Source organism: Typopeltis vanoorti, chromosome 9, assembly GCF_054136105.1.
Source record: "Typopeltis vanoorti isolate ZY-2024b chromosome 9, IOZ_Tvanoo_1.0, whole genome shotgun sequence".
In the NCBI taxonomy this organism is placed as follows: domain Eukaryota; kingdom Metazoa; phylum Arthropoda; class Arachnida; order Uropygi; family Thelyphonidae; genus Typopeltis; species Typopeltis vanoorti.
The window spans coordinates 63,571,027-63,597,000 of record NC_143557.1 but is presented as its reverse complement, the minus strand read 5'-3'; the positions used below and the strand labels follow the sequence as shown (position 1 = coordinate 63,597,000).

General features: G+C 35.4%; 1 protein-coding gene across 2 annotated transcripts; it reads right to left on the bottom strand.

The window, feature by feature from the left end:
- Positions 1-2,339: 2,339 nt before the first annotated feature.
- Positions 2,340-25,572, bottom strand: LOC150103093 (glomulin). 2 transcript variants are annotated; one of them, XM_090397934.1, is made up of 2 exons: positions 25,439-25,572; positions 2,340-4,329 (listed from the first exon to the last, which is right to left on the bottom strand). In XM_090397934.1, the coding sequence occupies exon 2, from the start codon at positions 4,302-4,304 to the stop codon at positions 2,454-2,456; it is 1,851 nt and encodes a 616-aa protein (XP_090254060.1). In that variant the 5' UTR covers positions 4,305-4,329; positions 25,439-25,572; the 3' UTR covers positions 2,340-2,453. The 2 variants fall into 2 exon arrangements, with proteins under 2 accessions (XP_090254060.1, XP_090254061.1); XM_090397935.1 differs by lacking the exon at positions 25,439-25,572 and adding an exon at positions 25,341-25,428.
- Positions 25,573-25,974: the final 402 nt, after the last annotated feature.

Below are 25,974 nucleotides of genomic sequence, written 5' to 3'. Positions count from 1 at the left end.
GTGTGTGGGGGGGGTATCATTATGATTTTCTATACCAGTGTTTTTGGATTATCTAACCCTTAGTTCATTCATAGTACTAAGTACAATAGGTTTATAACCTTTTGTTTGTGAGATTCATAAGAAAATTTCTTCAAAAATAATGCACATCAGTTTTGTTTGTTGTTGACTTGAAGTATCTAGTTCTGGTTACACCAGCTGGCTGCTATTCAACGGTGAACAGTATTTGAAAATATCCAGCTATTTAGTTAAGGGCATACCGTTGTAAAATTCGATGCAGCATAAATTTTTTCTTTTTTTATTGCATCAACTTTTACAGGGGTCACAACATCCAAAATTCACAAAAAGTAAATGTAATTTTCTATGTAAATAATACTAAAAGCCCATGTATAAAAACCCAGAGGAATTAGCATGATAAATTATGTAAATAGAAGATGTATGAATATGTTAAGTTCAAGGGCAATGCCATAGAAATCGGAAATATATTGTAATTTTCTATGTAAGATTAACCAAAAGTCCATGTATTAAAACCCAGAGGATGGTTTTTTATTTACACAATTTAGCATGCTAAATTGTGTAAATAGAAGTTCAAGGGCAATGCCTTAGAAATCGGAAATTTATTGATGTTAGTATTTAGATAAAATGTAAAAGAAACCTGCCAGTCCAATACCGCCTTCAAGGTAAGTGTTAAAAGGGGCAGCATACATCTAACATGGCTATGCCGTTCCGTTAAGGAGATTAAATGTGCACTTCAGGGAGAGCTAGAAGTCCGAGTTTAAAAGAAGGTCAAGAGTTTGTGCGGGAAAGTTCGGGGGGTCTCAAATCTTTGTTCAGAGTCCCGGAAAAACCAAATATAAGGCATAATGGAAAAAGAGAAAAGAATCGACACCAGGAGAAGAAAAAGGAGGAAAAGAGGAGAGAGTATCGTCGATCCACAACTTTCGTCCCATTTGAGTGATGGTGCAATGGAAAGCCCCAGGAGTCGATTAATTACTGAGGGAGCAGCACTGCTGGACCCAATGCATTACCAGTATGAAGCCTCGACTGTCAGACCTTCGCCCGAGTCTATAACGCCAGGAAATTGTGTTCTAGGTTCTGCCAGCCATTCGGCGATGAAATGTCGGTGTTCTCAAAATCTCCAAGTAAAAGCCCAAGACTAGATACGGAAGAGAAGCCAGAGGAATCGGTAAAGGAAATGACTATACAGAAAAAAGAAGTCACGTGAGTTTATTTTCAGTGTAATTTTGTCTATGTTATGAGAGACTGTTTTAGGACTGATAAGTTTATAGAGTTACTATATATAGTATGAAAATAATTTGCATAAAGAGAAGTTTATATAAAGTGGAAGAAGAAGTTTATAGATATAGTTAACAAGGCATGATAATTCCTATATTGTAAATGGGCTAATAGTTTTCTCTTTAAATTGCTTAATGATTTGTATTATGTTGCATGCTTACGTAAATGTTCTAAAGGAAGTTTTTCTCTAAAGTGTTAAACTTAGAGTAGAATAAGAAGTAGTAATTCATTAATGTGTAAATTGTATGATTGTTTCAGTACAAATAAACATGTTTGCTTTATTTACAAAGAGTGCCACCTGATCTTTTACGCAATGCACTGTTTCCAAATAAATGCGATCCTGTGAGCGGGAGGAGTTTACAAATAGCTACGAATTGAAGTTAAGTGTTAGCCACGTCTTTAAAATATTATTAAGGAGGGTCTTAAGATACAAAGCAAACTTTACTGGAAGTATTGATATTGCTTATACCACAAGGAGACCACTGGTGGCGCAGTTGTTATACAAAAATAAATTTCTAGTGATCTCCGATACAGAAGGTAGAGAAAGGATACAAAAGTTAATAGAGTACATGAAAGGATTAGATAAAGTTAAAAAAGGGATTAAATAAGGTTAGTGAAGAATAGAGATATAGAAGAAGTAAATCGAAGTACAGAAGAAAATTGAAAATTAAATATAGAAGTAAAGTGAAGATAAAGTAATTAAATAATAAGTATTACAAAGTATATAATAGGCATGCAAATGTCAAATAGACCACATTTTTTATGGCATTTGATTCAAAAGTTGCATTTGTCCTTGGCATATACTGTGTATATATACATTCTGGCAAGAAAAAAGAACTGGAGGCAAAGAAGCCATGTGATGCTAATTCAGACTTTTCAATCCACAAACAGAGTAATGCATATACAGAACTGGAAAACTACAGGGATAAAATAATCTTATAATAGCAAAAAATAAAATAAAATAAAAAAAAGTTTATCCAAATTACACTCTGACTGTAACAGGTTGGATGTGAATAGAAGATGATAATGCATATATACCTCAAAGATAAGTAAAATTTGTACTTTATTTAAATGAATAAATATATAAGTACAATTTAATATATATACTTATTTAAAACCAGGTACTATTAGGTGAAAGCAATAACATGAATACATATTTCTCATACATTACTAAAATTAACATCTTTAATACTTTCTTCTAGTCTTGCAATAACACTTTCCATCAAGTCAAATGTCAACAAAGCACTCCTTAAAACATTTATGTGATGTTCTGGAGGCAGATTAGGTAATGTACGCCCTCTAACAGTAACAGTAGCATTCAGAACATCAGCATCTTTAGACAATCTTTTTTCTTCTTCAATTTGCTGTAAATCAAGTCCATAGTGAGCACGAGAAAGGTTTAGGCCTGTTCTCAATGGTCTCAAAAATTCTGTCTGAATTAATTCTATATAGTTCCAAATACCAGTAACATTATCTTTAGCATCCCTCAAGACTAGATAACGCAATAAATTTATAGTTGAAAATATATAGTCGCTATAGTCTAAAAGGTCGGTTTCAGCTTTAGAAGGCAAGATTGTGGCTAATTTAAGAAATTTCCATAAATTAAGTCCTATAAAATGACTTCTCAAAACTTCATTATCAAGAGTTTCATGAAGGTTATCTTTATACCAACCAATCAGTAATCCTTGAAATCCAGGATGTTTCTCGATATTGATTAGTGAATACAGCATAATATAACGTCCTTTAAAATCAAATTTATTGACATACTGCAACAACAATGTCAGTGAATGTTGACGATGTTCTTTAACTTGACAATGTATCATTATTTTTGATAAAGATCTTGCAAGAGTTATGAATTCACTGCAATCTAAATATTCTGCACTTAGTTCAAAATCCTGTAATTTAATAAGAAGGCCACCACAAAGCTTTAATCCTTTATAAATAATAAGATTTTCATTTTCTGCTAGAAGTGATATTATAAAATTCAAATTTTTCAAAAATAAATACTTGTGCTCATATATACATGGCAATGAATCAGAAATCAGATCTTCTCCAAATATAAGATATGAAAGATTAGCTATTGATAATGCAGAAACTCCATTTTCATTATATGATCCACTTTTTTTGCTAGAAGATATTACATCATCTGTGTCTGTTTGCAAAGTTTGATATGCAGACTTACCTTGTAATGATTTGAGCATCTTATCATAGTATGAAAGACAATTTCCTGTTAACTTACAAAGAAGGTGCAATATTTTTTCACTTAAAACACGAGATGTACTTTTAGCTTTTCCCTCATTATGACCAAGGTCAAGATATAGAAACGGATGAAGTAGCAACTTTAGAAGAAAGTTAGATAACACTTTTCTTTGATGCAAAATTCTATCCATATAGGGAAGACAGCTAACATTCACAACTTGTTGATCTATAACTCTGTTTGTGCAAACAGCTTGCTTTTTGTTTATTACTTGAATTGAAACTTCTTCAACAAATGGCTCAAAGAATGAAACATATGCTTCAAGTACAAAATTAATTCTCTGAACATTGCAATCAGTGTCAAGCAACAATCTTTCCATTCCTTCTAAATTTTGTGGCTGTGGTAAAGGAAGAGAGGTTACATGGCAATGAAGTGTATTAAGTGTCCATTTTAAGGATTCACCTCTATTACCAGGCAGTCTCTGCAAAACAATCTGAATTGGTTTTAAAAGAATTTTAAAACAAACATCATCTTTAAAGTGAATAGCTTGTTCTAGGAGTATCACTAAAAGTTCTCTAGGAGAGGCTGTATAAGCTAATTTTTCCAACATATTTTCACAAAACCAAATACTGTCTGAATTTTTGAAGTCATTGTTATCTGTGAGACTAGAACAGATAATAGGCAGCAGATCTAAAGCATATGCCTTAACAGCCTCTATGTTATCATCGCTGGTGACATATTCATGTGCCTCTTTAAATTCCCCACCTTGTAGAAGATGAGATATTTTTGAAGAAGTAAATGAGTCACTTCCCATAGTGTCTCAGTAAGGATACCTATACCTGAAAACAGAAATAATGTTAATTTTTGACTTTATAACATGCAGTTTTATATCTACCTAATACTGAAGTTTGACAACTTTTTTTTTTGAAAAGATGGGAACTGCATTCAATGAGGAAAACAATATTGAGGAGGGGAAAATATATACAATGATCACTGGTATGAAAACATTTTATACCAGTTGTCCTTTACTAAATAAAATTAAGTATGATATGTGCAATTATTACTGGTCAATTAAAATCTTATGAGCAAAATAAATAAAAATAGTAAAAAATAATAGTTGGAGATTACATAATTAAATGTCTCAGAGTACTCTAATTATATACAGGGTGCCCCAAAAGTCACTACATATTTCGATGAAATAGGGTAAATTTCAAACAATGTCTTAATGACATGATTATTATATATATTTTTATACAAAACAAACACAATTATTTAACAAATTTTTGCGAACAAATTTAAAAGAACTGGATTTATGCATAACAAGCATCTGGACACTCAAGGAAAGCAGGAGAAAGCCAAGAATGTCTGTCAACTCTTCGAAGAGGATCAGAAATGATCAGTTAGGAATACATTAATTAACAGTACACTGCATTTGAATCTAAATAAAAAAAACTTTACCACCTGCAGGATGTATTCCAAACTGATGATCTCTTCAAAAACTTGATAAACAAATTCAATGTTTTCTCGTGCTGTTCTAAGGAATCCAGATGTCTATTCTTCACATACACTTACAGTTTAAATACGTGTATTAGGGCTTGAAAAACATGCATCCACTTGCCTGTGGTGAGTAGATTTAGCCAAGTTTTGGAGAGTAGCTGCAGATTGGACAATATGGAATATTTTGTATTTAATAAAAAATAACCTTCTAGACAAAAAAGTTTATAACTTTAGTAATGCTACTGAACCAGTGTTTTCTTAATCACTTTATGGAACTCCTATTGACTTACTGAGTCACAAGGACATCAATTTAAAAAATGAGAGGGACAAGTACAATTTTCACATGCCAAGTAAGGTTTTTCCACAATTTGTCAAGCACTGCATAATCATGTCATAAAGATATGTTTGAAATTTATCCTATATCACCAATATATACAAGTACTTTTGGGACACCATGTACTATTTGAAGATTACAGTAACTAATGTCTCAGAGCTCAAGAACCATTACAAAAGGAGGTGTCATACCTTAGATGTGGCTCACTGTTTTAGCCCATCTTTGAAACAGCAAAACAGTAAATTAAAACATACCAAGAAATTATATACTTGGTTTAATACTTTATCCGGTGTTTAAACAAATAAAGTTTGCATCTGAAGTATTTTCAGGACTGGGGCATCTTGAGAAACTAATGGCTTCACACTCACCTTAGTATCCCATAATGCAAAGCACATATCCTTATGGAGAAGAGATGTTATTATTATTATTAAACAAGACCTCATGGAGTCAAAGCCTCATCTAGGAGGTCCTTTTATCTCGCACACATCTCATCATACCGGGTCTTAAACACATTCAAACTCCTTGCAGACACCACACTCTCAGGCAAGGCATTCCAATCATTCACAACTCTGCACGAAAAAAACCTGCCTCTCACTCCCCTACTCACACCCTCTTTATACAGTTTCCAGGGATGACCTCTAGTTCTCCCCTGATCTTCCACTATTCTCTGTAGAACTTCTCCACCATTGATCCTATAACAACCCCTTACCAACTTGTAGGTCTCTATCATATCTCCCCTCTTCCTTCTCTCCACTAGACTCTGCAAATTACATCTTTTCAATCTTTCCTCATACTCGACATTCCAGAGGTAAGAAACTACCTTAGTCAGTCGCCTTTGGACCCTTTCCAACATCTCTTCATCCTTCTGAAAACCAGGTGACCAAATCTGGGCACAATAGTCCATGTGTGGCCTAATCAAAGCCTTATACAATGGAACAAGAATCTCCCTACTTCTACACATCAGTGTCCTCCTCATCATTCCCAGAAGTCTTTGTGTTGTCTTCACAATTTTGGCGATGTGTCCCCTAAATTTTAGATCCTTATCCACTATCACTCCCAGATCTCTTATTTCCTCTACTTCCAACAATATATTCTCACCAAGCATAAATTCTGCATCCCATCTAATATATTTGCTTGCCCAATCACTCAATTTATTCAAGTCTTCTTGCAAGGCCACAACATCTTCACTACTCTTTATGGTTCGTCCCAACTTTGCATCATCTGCAAACAACTGAATATCTCCATCCAAATCTTTGCCAATATCATTAATATACAAGTTAAATAGTAATGGACCTAAAACAGATCCCTGGGCACTCCACTAATGACTTTCCTTTTCCTGGATATTGCACCCCCATACACAACTTGTTGATACCTATCAGATAGCCAGTCTCCAATCCAATGCACTAATCTAATATCCAACCCCATCTGCTCTAGTTTGACTGTCAACTTATCATGAGGTACTCTATCAAAAGCTTTTGCGAAATCCAAGTATATTACTGTGTATCCTTCTCCTCTGTCCAAGGAAGCAGTCACTTTATTGTAATAAGTAAGTAGATTACTAAAACACGACCTCCCTTTAGCAAATCCATGCTGTCCATCAAAGATTATACCATTGTTGTCAACCCAACTCTGGATCCTAGTTCTCACAAGCTTCTCCAACAACTTAACCACAACACCTGACACACAGATAGGCCTATAGTTTGATGCTTGAGTTCGATCACCTCCTTTATGAAGTGGCACAATCTTGCCCTCCTTCCACTCTTTAGGGACTTGACCAAGTGCAAGACTCGTATTAAAAATATATGTCAAGGCAGGTGTCAACTCTCTGGCACATTCCTTCAGAATACGCGGTGATATATTATCAAGTCCCACAGCCTTATTTACATCTAGTTTACTCAACTCCCCAAACACCTCTTGCTCACTTACAGTCAGTCTCTCCTCCCCATCATCAACTGCTCTTAATCTCTCCATGAAGTCACAATCACAAGATTGAAAGATCTTTATGAACTGCTCATTAAGTATCTCCACCACACATTCTGCAACAGCTGTCTTTATACCATTTCCTCCAATCAATGTCATCCTTCCATAATCATTCTTTCTTTCTTTTGCTGGCTACATATCGAAAGAACTCCCTAGGATTCTTTTTAGCTTCATTAGCTAGCTGCTGTTCATACCTCTCTTTAGCTACTCTCACCAGCCAAGTCACCCTCCTTGCCTGGTCTTTGTAGACCTCATGAAATTGGTTACTTCCACTTCTCTTATGCTGCCTCCACAATGCCCTTTTTCTCTGTATTGCATGCTTAATCTCTTTATTCATCCATCTCACACCTACCTTATTTAACCTTCTCACCCGTGGTATACATTTAGACATTGCATCCACTAAATATTTTTTGAAAATCCCCCAAGCTGCATTGATCTCTTTTCCAGCTAACTCCTCATTCCATGCTACACCTGCAAGCTGTCTCCTGAGCTCTTCATAATCACCCTCCCTGTAGTTCCACATATACCCATTTTTCACAGGGGTCCTTGCACTGCTGGCAACCACCCAAGTAATCACCTCATGGTCACTTTCACCAATTGGTGGATGATTTGATACCTCATTGATAATTACGTCCTCCGATGAGATGTTGCTATACATTATGGGAAGGGTCACTACCCAGACCAGTTTCAACATTTATTCAGGTCTCATCAGTGAGAGCCAAACCCAAGAAGTGATATACCAAGGTTGAAGTAATGCAGAAGTCATATTTTCATATACGAGTAGCCAAAAGGTGTTACCCCTTATTATTAAAATACTCTGGATTAGAGATAGTTATTGGAAGTTTTTCCACAATACAATAAATTAATGCGTTATAGGAAGGGTCACTTCAGGCACAAACTTTGTGCCTGAAGTGACCCTTCCTATAACGCATAGTAATATACATATCCAAAAGGATGCGTGCTTTGCATTATGGGATACTAGAGCAAGTCATATGAAGTCATTAGCTTCTATACATGAGTTACCACAGGCCTGAAAATACTTCAGGAGAAAATTTTGTTTGCTTATACTTGGATAAAAGGTTAAACCAAGTATATAATTTCTTGGTATTTTTAATTTATAGTATAACCAACTGAAAAAACTTCCCACAACTATCTCTAATCCAGAGTATTTTAATAATAAGGTGACACCTTTTGGCTACTTGTGTATGAAAATGACTTCTGCATTACTTCAACCTTAGTATCACTTCTGGGTCTGGCTCCCACTGACGAGACCTGAATAAATGTTGAAACTGGTCTGGGTAGTGACCCTTTCCATAATGCATAGCAATATACATGACCATAAGGATATGTGCTTTGCATTATGGGATACCAAGGCAAGTAATGTGAAGTCATTAGCTTCCATATACAGGTTGTTCCCTGTCCTGAAACTACTTCAGGCACTTTGTTTGCTTACACTTGGATAAAGGATTAAACCAAGTATATAATTTCTTGGTATCTTTAATTTATAGTATAACCAAGTGGAAAAACTTCCAGCAAAACAGTAATCCATAACCCTGATTCAAAGTCCCTTTTAACTGTATTCCCTTTCTCCAGTTACTAAATTACAGAAAAACACATTTTTATCCCCAGACTTAACAATGCTATAAAAACAAATATAGTGCTCTTGATCATTCTCTCCTAATTCTCACTCATTTTACTTCTTAACGTATAACAAATCCTGCCATTCATCAGTCAGCATGAATCATCCAATCCCAAGTAAGACATCTTTTCTTTTATTAATTATTTGATTTTAGTGCTTAGGCTTGGTGTTCTGAGATCATATGCTAAAATTAAAATAAATAAAAACAGTCAGGTGCTGCATTCCATCTAAATCTTCTTTTATATACCATCATAGGTAGCCAGAAAGTGCAAAGGAAGATATGGATAGCATACAGCAGCAAATTAACTCAGTGACCATAGGACAAGTAATCATTGAGTGACTGAGTTGGGTTGTTTAAAGTTTTTCCAATTGGTTATACTATAAATTAAAGATGTCAAGAAACTATATTCTTGGTTTAATCCTTTATCCCAGTGTTCGCAAACAAAGTTTGCACCTGAAATAACTTCAGGACTGGGCAACTCATATATAGAAGATAATAACTTCAAATCCCTTGCCTTAATATCCCATAATACAAAGCACATATCCTTACAGGCATGTATAATGCTATGCATTATGGGAAGGGCAACTACCCAGAAGTGACACCAAGGGTGAAGTAATGCAGAAGTTATATTTCTACATATATGTAGCCAAAAGGTGTCACCCCTTATTTCTAAAATACTCTGGATTAGAGATAGTTGTTGAAAGTCTTTTAAACCAAAAGTTGCCGAGGGTATTGCAAAATCTTGATGTGAATACAGCAATGTGATTAGATGTAATAGCTGCACTGTATTATTATTATTATTACTGAATAATATGAAGGAAATTACATAATATCTAAAAATGCCTTAGAAAACCTGCATTCCACATATTATGGCCTTCTTCCTGAATAACCTGGTGGACACAAAGTTCAGTGTAAAACGTGATGAATGGAAGTGCCTCTATTATAAAGAGAACAAAGATGTGCAACCATCATAAACAGGGAATAAACTAACAATGCAACCCACTTGACTGAGGAGCTTAAAACAAGCACAGGCAGACTTTTTATTATGAATTCTTTAAATTAAATTACTTGAAAATGGATTCAAAACTATAAAAGATTGCCTAATTACTTATTCAAAATTTTTCTGACAAGTAAAACAAACAAACAAATCACAAAAAAGTAATGAATATACAGGGACTTTGTTAAATATAATAAATTTGCATTGGAAGAAGTCTCACAAACCATAAGAGATATTAAAAGCAGCATATTAACTGACAGACAGCACATAATGAAAGAGACCTCTGAACTGTGTTATGAAGTTTTAAATCTGCAACAACACAAAGAACTTGACATAAATGTACTCTCTGAAACTGCACCTTCAGAAAATCTGCAAGAAGTTTTAAAACTAGGTCACATTATTGGCATGTCTCTGAAGCCTATTTACATTCAATCTGCAAACTGGGTGCCCTCCCCCCCACCCCAAAAAAAGCTGCAATATTCCTGTCAGAATTTTTGTTTACAAGCAAGTGTGAAAGATATCATAAAAGCTAGCAAAATGAAAGTCCATTACCAAGGACTTGAGAATTCTTGGTGAATCTCTATCTGAGTATTTAACATCATTATATCACAATCTGCTGTACTAGACAAAAATCATTATGGATCAGAGACAATCATAAAAGCCTAATCAAATCAAAAGCTCTGAAGACAGAAACCATAATGAAAGCAAAGGACTTTTAACCACATCAAAAAGATGGTAATCGATAACTAAAATGAACACAAACCATCAAACAGACAATAACTCCAGAATATGCAGATACTATACTTTTGATTCACTCAATGAAGGGAAGCAATGTAATCATTGAAGAATTGAAAAACACAGGCCCATCTGAAGGTTCATATTGATGTTAATCATATACTGGTCCTTACTAAAGCATGTGCTACCCATGATGAAGCAATCAGTTACCAAATTCCAAGCTTTCGACACTCATAGATACTGTGAGCAAACAAAAATTAGTAGTAAAATAAATAAACTGTAAGTTTGAACATCTGAAAGCTTTTTTTTTTCATGTTGCTCCCACCCATGAAAGGTTATTAGTAAACATTTTGTACCATGCATGAGCAAGGAATTTTTTCTAATTTTTTATATATTTTTTGTATTTTTCATTATTTTTTTATATAATGCAGAAACCTTGCTCTAGACACCAAACATGGAACTTTTTCAAGCCATTTCAGGCCTCCAATAAGCAGGGTGGTGGTCTCCCACCGGGTGATGACATTCATCTTCCACCTAAAGACAATCAACAAACATGCATACCCATGGAGAGATTCAAACCTGCAGCCTGTTGACTGGAGATCGGATACACTAACCACTCGGCCAATCAGGTTGGCAACTTGGACAATGAGACATTTCTATAGCAAAATATAGCACTACCTGATATGGAAATCTATTTACAAGCCACTAAACTTAAACATATTAATATTCATGCATGAGAGAAGACATCCACTTAGCCTTTTGGGGAATGCAGAGAAGTGATCAGGGCTTCGGGCCTAATCCCTAGATTCTCGTTACACCCTATTTCTATTTCTTTAACTGGTTTACTCTTAACCAACTATCTCATTATGATCGTTTGATCTCATTGGTTAAATGAGATTAATCCTCAGGTCAGGGTCAACTCACAGCCAACAATGGAATCGGAAGTAAATGCAAGATAGGTGTTCTTGCTATTGCCACACCTGATATTAACACTGACAGTGCAATATTAAACGCAACATAATACATTATTTTAAATGATTATGATTTTTAAAAAAATATACAGTACAATGAAGTTTGGTTTCAACAGAGAAGGAATAAATGACTTTTGATTTATTTTTCATATAATTTAGGCCAATTTTGCTGCCACCCCATACAAATGCACATGTTGCACCGCAGGTTGAGCCGACCCTGGCTGTGTTTTGAAAAGACATTCTCATTACGCTAACAGAGACAACGTGTCAACCATTATACTTAAAAATAAATTAAAGATACCAAGAAATTATACACTTGGTTTAATCCTTTATCCAAATGTAAGCAAACAAAGTTTGCGCCTGAAGTATTTTCAGGACTGGGGCAACTCGTATATAGAAGCTAATGACCAGGGTCGTCGCCAGATTAGATCATGCTCTGAGGCAAACAATTAAATATCGCCCCTGATGGATTATAAGACAAAAATATAAGAAAACCTCCAATTTCTGTTCTGTTTTTATTACAAGAGAAACGTTAACACAAAACGATTACACAATAATATTAATTAAATGTTTGCTCTATGGGGATATCTATGGGGAATTATAACTATTTCTGCCTCTTTCGATATGATTGCTAGACCAACCAATCTTTCTTGGGTCATTGCTGTTCGCAAATAATTTTTAATCAGTTTAAGCTTGGAAAAACTATGCTAACAGGAATTGTTATCATAGTGACGGCACCTAATTTAGCCGAGCCGTGAAGCAGGCTGCCTCTATGCTACACCCTGTCAACGGTACTGCTACGGGTCAACGGTACATTATGGGATACTAAGGCAACATCAGTTGCCTTAGTATCCCATAATGAAAAGCACATATCCTTGCGGACATGTATAATGCTATGCATTATGGGAAGGGTCACTACCCCAGATCGGTTTCGACCTTTATGAGATCTCATCAGTGGGAGCGAGACCCAGGTGATACTAAGGTTGAAGTAAGGCATAAGTCATATTTTCATATACGAGTAGCCAAAAAATGTCACACCTAATTATTAAAATACTCTGGATTAGAGATAGTTTTTGGGAGTTTTATAGTATATAAAAGAAAGTTTTATAGTATGACCAAGTGGAAAACTTCCAACAACTATCTCTAATCCAGAGTATTTTAATAATAAGGTGTGAACAATGACACACCTTTTGGCTACTTGTGTATGAAATGACTTATGCATTACTTCAACCTTAGTATCACCTCTGAGTTTGGCTCCCACTGATGAGACCTCAATAAAGGTCATATAAAGGAGTATATATCAATGCACGATGTAGAAAAAGCCAACAAAAACCTGAAACGAGGAGAGGTAGCTGGAGTAGATGTTTGAAACAGAAATGCTGAAATATGGAGATAAAAAACTTTTTCAGTGGCATAATTCAGAAGGCACCAAAGGGTAAAAATTACATGTGACTGGAGTGGAACTCTGATAGGACTCATCTATAAAAGGGGAAATAAAATCTGCTGGCCTGGTTGACAGAGTGGGTAGCGTATCCATTCTCCAGCCAAAAGGCAGTGGGGGTTCGAATCCCGCTGTGGGTATGGATGTTTGTCTGTGAAAATAGTAGTGGTGGGCAGTAGATGGTGTTGGTGTAGTTGCAGTTTGTTGGTGGATTGAGTGGTGGAGACAGAGCTGTAGAATAGGTGCCCTCCCTCGATGAGCCTTTGGACTCTCTGGAGGTGTCATATAGTAATAATAATAACAATAATAATAAAACAATGTGAGAATTGCAGGGGAATTTCCCTACTAAGTGTTCTTGATAAGATTTAGGCAGATATACTTAATAAAAGGCTAAGAAAAGTTGTGGAAGGGAAGCTTGGAGAAGAACACGCTGGCTTCAGGCCAGAGAGAGATTGTCAGGATAAGATTTTCAGTTTAAAACAAAGAGTTGAGAAATCATGGGGATATAAAAAGGATCTGTATTTAAGTTTTGTAAATCTGGAAAAGAAATATGACAAGGCACCAAGAGAAGTACTATAACAAGATGATGAATGTATTGAACAAGGAGAGATGCATATACAGTGGTATACTTCGATTTTGCAGAGGCTTTGATAGATTGCCACACCACAAGTTGATAACTAAACTGGAGCAGATGGTATTGGATGACAGATTAGTGAGTTGGGTAGGCAAGTGGCTCTCAGAGGTGTATCAGAAAAGACTGGTGATATACAACAGTTTATAGATGATGCAAAATTGGGGAGAGTGATGAAGAATCAAGCAGATGTTGCGGCCTTACAGAAAGACTTGAACAGATTATGAGTGGGCAACATTATGGAACTGTCGGTTCAATATTGCAAAGTGTAAGGTTCTGAAATTTGGTATGGAACAATGGGATGAAAAGTATACACTTGGTGGGAAAATTCTGGAGGAAGTTGAGGAGACAAGAAGCTTTGTAGTGGTGGTAGATAAGGATCTGAAGTTTGGAAGTCACAATGCGCAAATTGCTAAGTTATCACATCAGATTATGGCAATGATGTGGAGAAGCTTTATGTGCAGAAATACGGATGTTCTGGTTCCACACCAAATTTTTTAACATAATGGAAGAAGGGGGGGGGATAAAAGGCATTCCCTGGAAGCTGTATAAGAATGGTGTGAACAGCCACACATAAGGAGCAAATTCTTTGCATGGAGAGTGGTTGGCAAGTCCAATGCATTGAATGACATCATAGTGAATGCTGATGCATTGAATGAGTTTAAAACATGGTTTGATGGGCTTTGTGTCTCCATGGAGGTCTGGTGTTAATAATAATAAAGCTATTCAAAACATTGCCATTATATAATGTTTGGTTATTAATAGCAATATCCATTATATTGCTCGATATAATAGATATTACGAGGGTGGTCTGAAAAGTTCTCGGCCCTGACCATAGATAGCAACACTATCGGCAAGATTTTTATTTTCTAAGTTAGTACATCTGTCATAAGCATCCATGTGAAATTGCAAGTCATTCACATGGATGCTTATGACAGATGTACCAACTTGGAAAAAAAAATCTTGCCTTCATGTGGATCATCTTCAAGACTGGTACGTCCAAAAAGTGTAACAATAATAGAAATCATTGATCAAATGCATGATATGGTATTGGATGACCGGCGAGTCAAAGTGCATGAAATTGTTGAGACTATAGGCATTTCAAAAGAATGTGTGGGATATATTTTCATAAAGAATAACAAATGAAAAAGTTTTGCGCAAGATGGGTGCTGCGCTTGCTCACAGCAGATCAAAAACGCACTTGCATGAAAATCTCCGAACAGCGTTTGGAGAGTTTTAACAAACTGATTTTGAATAAAATCAGTTTGTTTTGAATTGAATAAAACTGATTTTGTCTGTCGATTTATTACTTTGGATGAGACTTGGATTCACCATTACACACCAAACAGCAGTCAAAACACTGGACAGAAGCCAGTTGTTCACCACCAAAGAAGACGAAGTCAGTTCCATCAGCAGGAAAGGTCATGGCATCGGCGTTTTGGGATGCTAAAGGCATTTTGTTTATTAATTGTCTTGAAAAGGGTAAAACAATTGGGGAATATTATTCCGATCTTTTACGACTAGATGAAAAAATTCACGAGAAAAGATCTGGTTTGCAGAAGAAAAAAATCATCTTTCATCAGGGTAATGCATCTGCCCATGAAGGTGTTTTGAAAATAAGGGATCTGCACTATGAATTGTTGGAACATCCACCCTATTCCCCAGATTTGGCTCCCTCTGACTTCCATCTCTTCCCAAAACTAAAACTCTTCCTCGCTAGTCAGCTTTTTTCTTTGAATCAAGAGGTGATTGCAGGTGTAATGGGTATTTTGCAGATCTTACTGAGAATCACTACACAGATAATGGCGCTGGAGCATCGCTGAAATAAATGTATTAGTCTTAAGGGAGATTATGCTGAAAAATAAAAATAATTTTGAAATTATAAATTCGTTTTTTCATTGTTAAGCAGAGAACTTTTCAGACCACTCTTGTATAATGAGCAATACATAGTATATATTTGAGTTGTGTAAATGAGCAATTAGAATTGAAGAAGTATAAAGAAAATGGTTTGATGTTAAATGAGGTGTGAGACAAGGGTGCACATTATCTCCACTGTTATTCTCCATCTCTATGGATTCTCATGAAGGAAAGTGATAGTAAACAAAATATCAAAATTGGAGATGTTAATCTCAGCTCTTTACATTATGCAGGTGACATTATAACTATTAAATAAATCCACTACAAGTCTGCAGGATTCACTAAATTGAATGACTGCTGTAATAAATTTGGTATGAAAATCAGCAATAAAAAGGATGCAGAAACATTGGAAAAAAAAAAAAAAACTGCTGCATCCTGAACAAGTAAAACATTTCCCCTATTTAGGCACAATTTTCAGTGAAGATGGCAAATTAAATATGGAAATAGTTGACAGAATTAGTAAAACTGGTATGGTAGAAAATCAAATGAATAAATTTCGATGCAATGAGAGATAAATTACTCAAAACACTAAACTAACTGTATATAAGAGTGTTTTCCAACCAACTACGAGATGGGTTAGAAATAAAATGCTTGATTAAAGCTGAAGGCAACAGATATGAGAGTTCTGAAAAAGATTAGGTGAGCGAACAGATGGCATCACTAGTAGCATCACATTAAAATCAAGGCTATTTAGGAAAGAAATTGACACCGTTAGCCTTCAGGATTGTGTTAGCAGAGGCAATTTCAAGTGGTATGGTCACTTAAAGAGATGTGAGAGGAAGGTTAGCAAACCTAGTATCTTTTGCCATGATGGCAGGAATAGGATCCAGAAGAAGACTACGATTGAGATTTCCTTAATTTGAAGGAAAATTGTGGATAGGAAGTTAGCAATTATGTAATTTTTCATACAGCACACATCTTTCAAGGCATGTATAATGCAACTATAAAACCATATGCAACTATGAAAAAGGCCAGGCCTTCCCAATAGCCAGCAGATGATGTTACCCAGTACTTTGTAGACTCCATCCTAGAACTACATGGAAAAAAACCTCATTCACAAATAGTGATCCTCCACTCTAACCAGTCAAATCAGCATTGTAGTTTCTAACCATAACAGAAACAGAAGTGTTCTCTGTAGTTAATGAAAACAATCCAAGCACAGATCCAAAAAAAGAATTAGTCACTTGGGAAAGAGTGGATTTAAAGCCTTCTGAAATAAAGGCTAATAGGATTGTAGATGACATTATCTGGTATAAGACCACCATCCTGCTTATCTCAAAGACAATATGGCTTCTTTTTGCTAACCTTTTCCCCATTCATGGCACAAAAAGATAAATATATATGATCCATCCATTAATGAACAGTATGAGAACTGTATGAGAACAGGTTGAGGATTTGTGGGTTGCAAAAATTGGTTGATAGGCGGAGGAGGGGAGATATGATTGAGACATTCAAATTACTGAAGGGTTTCTATAAAATTAATTCAGAAGATATTTTTGAGAATAGGGCTGGTTGTGGGAGGACTAGGGGACATCCATGGAAACTGGGCAAAAGTGTGGTTAGTAAAGGTGTTAGAGCTGGGTTCTTTACTTTTATAGTGAATGAGTGGAATGCGCTCCCTGAGTCTGTGGTGGATGCTGTGACAGTGAATGAGTTTAAGGCGAGGTATGATAGATACTGTATGAATGTCGAATAGCTGTGATGAATATGATTTGGGGCCTCCCTCGATGAGTCTAATGACTCCCTGGAGTTTCCCGTAATAATAATAATTTACCCCTGGGTTTTCTATGCCAACTTAAGTGATTTATGCAGTTATCCCTACCTGATAATATCTCACATTTGCCATATTCACTCACCCTGACATTGCTTTCACACACACATACATTTCTATACTAAGAACTTTATTTTCTTCAACTCTACATCCATTCTTTCATTGTTCAACAGCCTATTAAGACACTAAAATCACTCAATTGCCAGTAATCTTTCATATACAAATCTTTCTCCTCATTAAAATCACTCCAAAGATCTAGAAATTGTCAACCATTTCTCCTATATAACCTATGCAATGACTCGTGCTATCAACATTTTTGATTTTAATTTTGTTACCAGATGGAAAGTAACAATAGCAAATTCCTACTAATTACAATGATATTCAAATATCCCATGAAAAAATAAATAAGATTATTTATTAAGGTTGCTAATATTTCAACACCATCTACTGCCCAAAACTAGTATTTTCACAGACAATCACAAACATCCATGCCCACTGTGGGATTCAAATCTGCACCCTTTGGCTGAAGAGTGGATACGTTAACCATGCCAGCATAAAGTCCAGCATAAATATGGATGCATTAAGTTTTCAAATTATCAAAAATAGAAATATCAAGGCCTACTACTACTCAACCACAAAGCTACTGGTCAGTAAAGATACAGGATGGACTTGAAGCTCTTTGTCTGACATTTTCACTTCTATGCACACTGCAGTCATGTCTTCTCTGGTACAGAGAGGACATACTAGAATTATTAAATTAGTATTTAATTTTATTTTACAATGCTGCACAGCACTGAGGAATAAATTTTTTTAAAAAAGAAACCTTTTAAGTGGCAGTTTAATGATTCCAACAATCCTAATGGCATTCAATTACTTGAACTCAATAGTCAATGATTCCTGAGGAACTGCAGAGTAATCTTGAATAAAATGAGATAAAGCCACTATCCAGACTGGTTTCGCCCTTTATTACATCAACCTTGGTATCCCTTCTGGGTCATACTGATGAGACTTCGATAAAGGTCAAAATCGGTCTGTAGTGGCCCTTCTCATAATGCATAGCATTATACATGTTCATAAGGATATGTGCATTGATTTGTGGGATACTAAGCCAACTGATGTGAAGTCATTAGCTTCTATATAAAAATAACCCAACCGTGAAGTGACTTCATGAGCAAACTTTGCTTACACTTGGATAAAGGATGAAACCAAGAATATAATTTCTTAGCATCTTTAATTTATAGTATAACCAAGTGAAAAAAACTTTCAACACAATAGTAAGAGTTGAATCTCATTATGGTTAATTTGTATGGACCATGGAAATAGTTTCTTTATGGATATAGTTGGCTAAAAGAAAATTTCTTTTAGAATAGCATTATACTATTGGGACTGTTGCTAGGACTTTTCAGTAATCTGTTATAAGTGGTGTTTCTCAATGTTCCAGTCAACTCCTCCAATTCAAGAATATTAGTGACTTGGATTAAATATATTAATTAAATGCATTATACTGACAATACTAGGATAATATACTAATTCTCAGAGACTCAATCTGACATGTAGCTGCAAAGACATGCACGCCATCTTGTCTTTATTGTATGTTTAAGCAATGCTGCAGAATATGCTTCCAACATCATTAAGATATACAATTCTAATCATATTTTTTATATATTTTTATATGTATTTTTTGTATAATGCACTGAATAGTATCTGGCCACCTCGGGACTATGGGCAGAAAAGATAACTTGGGTAACCTCTAGTTCTCAGAGGCACCAACTGTAATGAATAGTATTATAGATTCATTCATTTCACATTACTATCATTAATTAAATCAATAAATGAAACTTTCTACTCAGGTAACTTAACCAATATACATAATTAAGATCTCAGAACTAGCAGAAATGAAGAGAAGGGAAACCTACTCTGATGTCATGTTTTTTTTTCTTTTTTTTTTTGAAATGTAAAAATAAATAAAAAATTACAAAAAATATATAAAATTGACAAAAATCTAAAAAAAGGAAATCCTTGCCTGCAACACAGTACAAATGTACTCTAGGTTTAGTAATAACCTTTCATGAGTGGTAACCAGATTAAAAAAAAAGGATAGTGGTTGTAGTCATTGGAATACTGGTTAAGAATTATGACTGAACCAAAGCTATGCAACCAATATATTATGTTTTAGTGTTTTCAACAATGAAAATTCCAACAATGACAACCCAAAGTTCACAGATACAGGGAACCCGAACACTTTATGAGACTGGCTAATTCACCTTCAGCTGAAAAAGTTGTTATAAATGTTCCTTACATCCTTAGGAAAAGCAGGTGAGAAAGGTTGTACTATCAATATAATACAATTAAATGTAATGATATTAATATTATTCCTCCTTACTATCATCCGTACTATCCCTCCCTAATTACATGCTAAGGAGGCTTGTGCATACCAGTGACCTCAAGAGCAATGCCAGCAGTAGCTAAGCTATTGGTAGGACCTTCCTAGGTGGACAGGTCAATAGCTAGGTGCCAGACTAAGATACCTGGTCAGACAGGAAGATCTGTTAACATCTGCCTCAAAACATAACACATTTGCTACCATATCAGGAATGGCAGACCATGCTTTGGACATCTCTGCACATTAGGTAGAAAAAATGGAGTGTGTTATATGGAAGTTGTTACAAGTCAGACTATTTTTTTGAGTTGGAAATGGCTATGAAATGCTCTACTTATCTTACTGCATGTAGCCGTATTAATCTACCAAAAAATTTGGGAAATGGTCATCTTAAGATCAACCTCAACCCAAGAACTGTAAAATAATTTCTATTTATACAACATCAGAGGGTGGAAAATTAATACTTTAATAGTTTTTCATCGATTATAATTTCAATTGTTACTATACACATTGTCACTTGTGCTGTAACAAGTAATTGCACACTGAAGATGATGGTCTGAAATCCAGCAAAATATAAGCCAATTAATAAATTAATATATATATATTATTTATTGTTTTGGAAGGAAATAATTGCAACTCCAATTCAAATGCAGAACCATGTGCTTAAACATTTTATGTTGCCTGAAGTTCCCCAATATTTTACGATGCACAGTGGAAAATGTTCATTCTGGTAATTCCCTCCTCCCACTACTCTGCTATATTGAATATGCTTCAGTTGCTGAATGTATTCCACATGTTAACAGTGTGTGCTTACTTTCAAGCCTTAAAAAAAAAAAAAAAAAAAAAAAAAAAAAAAAGACACACACAGGTACATTATTATTATTACTGGCGACTCCAAGGAGTCCTTAGACTCATCAAGGGAGGCCCTAAACATCATATCCACACAACTATACGACATTCTCACAGTATCTATCATATCTTGCCTTGAACTCACTCACCGTCATAGCACCCACAACAACTCTGGCAGCTTATTCCACTCATTTACCACTCTAAAAGTAAAGAACCCAGCTCTTAACACCCCTGCTAACCACACTTTTTCCCAGCTTCCATAGGTGTCCCCTAGTTCTCCCACCACCAGTCCTGATCTCAAAAATATCCTCTGAATTAATCCTATAGAAACCCTTTAGCAATTTGAATGTCTCAATCATATCTCCCCTTTTCTGCCTATCAACTAATTTCTGCAACCCACAAATCTTCAACCTGTTCTCATATGGTTCATTCCATAGACCCGCTATCATCTTAGTCACTTGCCTCTGGATCCTCTCCACCTTCTCCCCATCAAGAAGGAACCTAGGTGACCAAATCTGGGCACAGTAGTCGAGATGAGGTCTTATCAAGGCTCGGTACAGACATACAATAACTTGCTTGTCTCTGCTCGTCAAGGTATTTTTCAACAACCAAGTGAGTTGATGAGCTGATTTAGCTACTTTTGCAATGTGCCTTCTAAACTTCATCTTCCTATCCACCAACACTCCCAAGTCCCTGGCCTCATCAATCTCCTGGAGTACAGTTCCACCAATGTGGTATACTGCTGCTAATCTTTTCACCCCAAAATGCATAGCCTAACATTTTGGCACATTAAATTGATTCATTCTCCTTAGACCAGAACTTCAATCTATCCAAGTCGTCCTCACTATCACCCTACACAACTTTGCATCATCAGCAAACAAATGAACTGTTCCTCTTAGATCCTTCCCTATATCGTGAACAAATTAAACAGCAGTGGTCCAAGAACAGAACCCTGTCATACCAATACTCTTTGATATCTCTCCATCAATTACCCACCTATCCATCTCACCAACCCTATATCCATTCCCATATGTTGTAGTTTACGGATTAGAATTCCATGTGGTATCCTGTGAAATGCCTTTGCCAGGTCCAGCAGTATCACTGTAAACCCATTACCCTTATCCAGTTCAGCCATCACCTTGCTATAAAACTTGAGCAAGTTACTGAGGCATGATCTACCCTTCACAAAGCCATACTGTTCCCCATACAGTATCTCATTTTCATCAATCCATTCCTGTATTTTTCCCTTGACTACTTTCTCCAAGACCTTGACGGCTCCTGATATGCTGATCGGTCAGTAATTTGCAACCGTAGTCTTGGATCCTCCTTTATGCAGTAGAACTATTTTCCCCTCTTTCCACACCTTCGGGACTAAACCAGACCTGAGACTCAGATTTTACATGTTTTATTTTATTTTTTTATTACTCTTAAAATGTGGAAAACAAATTGAGGTATAGGTGTACTGGTTGTGAAAGTGCTAAAAGCAGCAAAAAATTTGATTTGCTTTTGATGGAAACTAAACTGGACATAATTAAGCTAATTAAAGTGATGAATTGTTTACTTCAGTTGGTCATGTTTATAATGTAAATTGTTTTAGGTTACTGAAGTTATACTTGTAAGCCCTGCTCAGTTCATAGTTATATGGGAAAAAAAGTAAATGCCATCTAAGAAATGAAATGCTGTTTAACAATTTGAATTCAGAATCAAAATAGGAAGGAAAAAAAAGTTTTGTTTCTCAACATCAAAAAAGTATCGATAAAGATGTACAAACAAATTCATAAATGTACCAAAAAATTGATGGGGGGGGGGGAATAGTGAAAAAAATTTACTTCTTTTGAAATTATCTATTTTATTGTAAAAACATAATCAATATGGAAGTATTAGTGTCTTAATGCAAATATTTATTTATATGTATTTCAATGATACATAGCAGAGAGAGCTCAAGTGATACTGCCTCAAGGATAGTCACCAAGTAGTCAATCATAAGTCAGGTTCTTTTCATTAGTATTAACAATGAAAGAAAGGGTTACAACTTTGCTGATCTTATGATAACAGAGCAGAAATATTAGCTAAAATGTTTTCTCTCTTTTGCTGTTAGTACCCAAAGAAACCTTACATAGTGAAACTGGCTACTGGTTAGCCTTAACTTTGAGTGGCTATGGTGTACGGCAATTCCCACCCTTATTTAATTACCAGACCTATCCAAGTGTGTATGTAAGCGAATGCATGTGTGCAAGTGCAACATTCATGTGCTGCTGGAATATTCTGTAAGCACAGCAAAATACAGTAGTAAATACAAAAAAATGCTATATCCATCAAATCTTAAATACCCAATACTAAACAATATTTTGGAGCAACACAACTAAATAATGCATTGGCAAAATTCATCTCCATTAATTTTACATGGAAAAAAATATCAAAGTTGGCAATGGTTGTGGGCACAATGATCTGAAAAATGAGAAAAAGGATGCTGAAATGGATTTGGAGATTGTTGTGACAGCTGAAGGATAATTGTTTAGTTGAGAAAGCGGTCATTATGTTATCTAGCTATGACAATAATTTGAAAAGGAGACCAAAGATGATGAATGGCATGATGGCAGAGTTGTGTGATGATGCAAATTTGAAGGGAAGCTGGAGTGGTTTAAAAGGGATGGGCTGTATTTGCTATAGGTGTGCAATGAATGTTTGGAGTGACTGTTGATAAAATTAGTGAATAAAAATTAGACAGAAATGAACAGAATGTTGAAAAGATCACAGAGCATGAGAAGGAGATTATGGAAGGAAATATACAGAAAGTGATTATGATGGGGGTAGCATGAAAGCTATTAGAATAAGGGAGTGGATAAATAAAAGGAGTAGAGAACCAAGAGTGGTCAAAGTGAAACAAGAGGCATAGACTCAAACAGAGCAGCTTCCATCATATCTGGGGAAGTATAGCGATGTAGAAGGAATGGCAAGATCAGGAATGGTGTGGCATCATAAAAGAGTAATGATATGCACATGGCCAATTATGTTTGTATACAAATGCAAGAGTATTAAGAATGAGGATAGTTATCCTGCAACATCTAGTGTTGCAGAATAACTATTCCTGCAACACTATATCACATCCTGCTTAAGGATCAGCCTTAAGCAGGATATCATAGCCTCAAAGGATGTAATAGTGAATGAGGTATTGACACTGTCACTAGTTAGTTAATGACTGTGAGGCACTGATCTGAAGGGCAGCAGGCAGAAAACACTGTAGTCAAAAGGGATGTGAAACTGAGGTAGATGATTACAGAAAACTTCTAGCAACACTGGATGTTGATGTAAGTTTTCTTGTGAAGGAAAAAGATTGCTAATGCATGGGAATTGATTAAAACACATGACACTGGCAATCTATATTCAGACAAATATGATAAAAGTGAACATAAACAAGCAGCATAGAAAAAAAAGGTATGGAAGATAATATGGTAGGCAATGACTAAATACATGAGAAACATAAGATACAGGTAGAAAAGTAACAAACGTGATATGGAAAGGGGAAAAAAAAACTATAGTATGAAAAGAAAATGGCCAGTAAGCACAAAGGAAATTCAAGGGAGTTCTTCTGTGATATGGCGAGAAAGAGGAATAATAATTATGGAAGGAAGACGCTGGCAAATGATAATAAAAGTGGCTATCGCAGAGGGATGTAGTGAAATTATTTAACGAGCATGGTCAGTGTTTCATACTGATAACTTATGCTATGCAAAGTCCAGAAGGTATTCAAATACTAGATGGAGCTGAAGTGAATGAAATGTAGCTGTATTTAAAGCATGGAGTACACTAGATGTTACTATGGCTGTCAAGAATGGATGACGTTTTTTTTTGGATATGTGCAAAGGAGTTGGCTGTGCTATTTATCTGATTCTTGAAGGGCCTTGCAAATAACAACTGTCCCACAGGAACAGACACAAGTGATAAGACAGACATTTCCAATTATAAATCAGTGTTATAACTGCAGTTGTAAATAACATATTGAAGATTGGTTAGAATACTTGACTATAGGATTGGATTGACAGGCATAGGCTTCTCTTCTAGGATCAGATTTTTCTTCTCACATCAATTACTTTTTTCTCAACCACATCTTCAAAAATAATTCAGTGTCCACTTCTACTCTAGATGTCACTTCATGCTTGTACATCTGCTAAATTTGCAGAAATCTCAACTCTTCCCTACATTAGGAACGTTTTCCTAAAATTTTTTGATACAGAATAGAACAATTTGGCTGCTCAATACCATGTGCCACCATCTCACAACGAATGTTATCACTGTGTTTAAGAGTGGCCATATATCTTTTCTATAAGTACTTGTGAATTTTACCTGTATCTATCGTTGCTCTTTAGTTATTAAAATAGATGCAACATCAGCAAGTCAACCCACCATACGCTGTCCCACTTAAAACAAACCAAACTAACTTTCTTCTCTTTCCAAATGCTTCTCCATGAAGTCTTTTTCGACTGGCGTACCTAAAAAATTATAAACTGCAACTATCGAAAATAAAATCAACAGGTTCCAACTCTGTCTTCAACTTCTACCCCACACAAAGAATTAACGTACTACTGCTAAGCAGTTCATGTGACATAAACATACAAAAAAATCGCAACAGTAGCAAAATAAAAAATGGAATAAAATTTCAAACATTCTATAATATAAAAATGAATCAATGTTAAAAATCTAATGTACTTGTAATGAATTGTGTTTTATTGTTCTTATGCATAAACTTCCGCCGGCATGAAACATTCAGCACGCTGAGTGAAAAATTATGTATAGGAGCTGCTTACCACAGCCTGGTAAAATGACTTAGCTCGTATTATTTCATAAGAAAATAATATTCACGTATCAAACTACTCTGAACACAGGCCTCAAAACGCATATTTTATTTCATATAAGAATATTCAACAACATTCACTCCATTACAGTTTTAGTATACTTGTACTGCCACCTAGAATTCATGTTTATTTCCACATTAAAAGAATATCAATATAGGAGAGAAAATAAAAATAAGCTTTATATGAATAATCCGAAATAAATAAGTAAATATAAAAATCCGTTATTTCTTAACCACGCAACGACTAAAGGAGTCTACTTAGATGCCAAATTTCTAACAGCATAGTTATTTAAGACTTATAGATAAACTGACCATAGATTTTTAATTCGTACGTATGTTCGTACAATATTGCCTACGGTTTCGCTAGTAACTGACTAGCTTTTTCAAGGCTTGCACAGTACAAAAAAAATTGATAAATGCAAAAAAGGTTTAATAATACAAAAAACGTTAGTACCTGTTAGGTAGCTAAGGTAACACGTTCGCGTGACA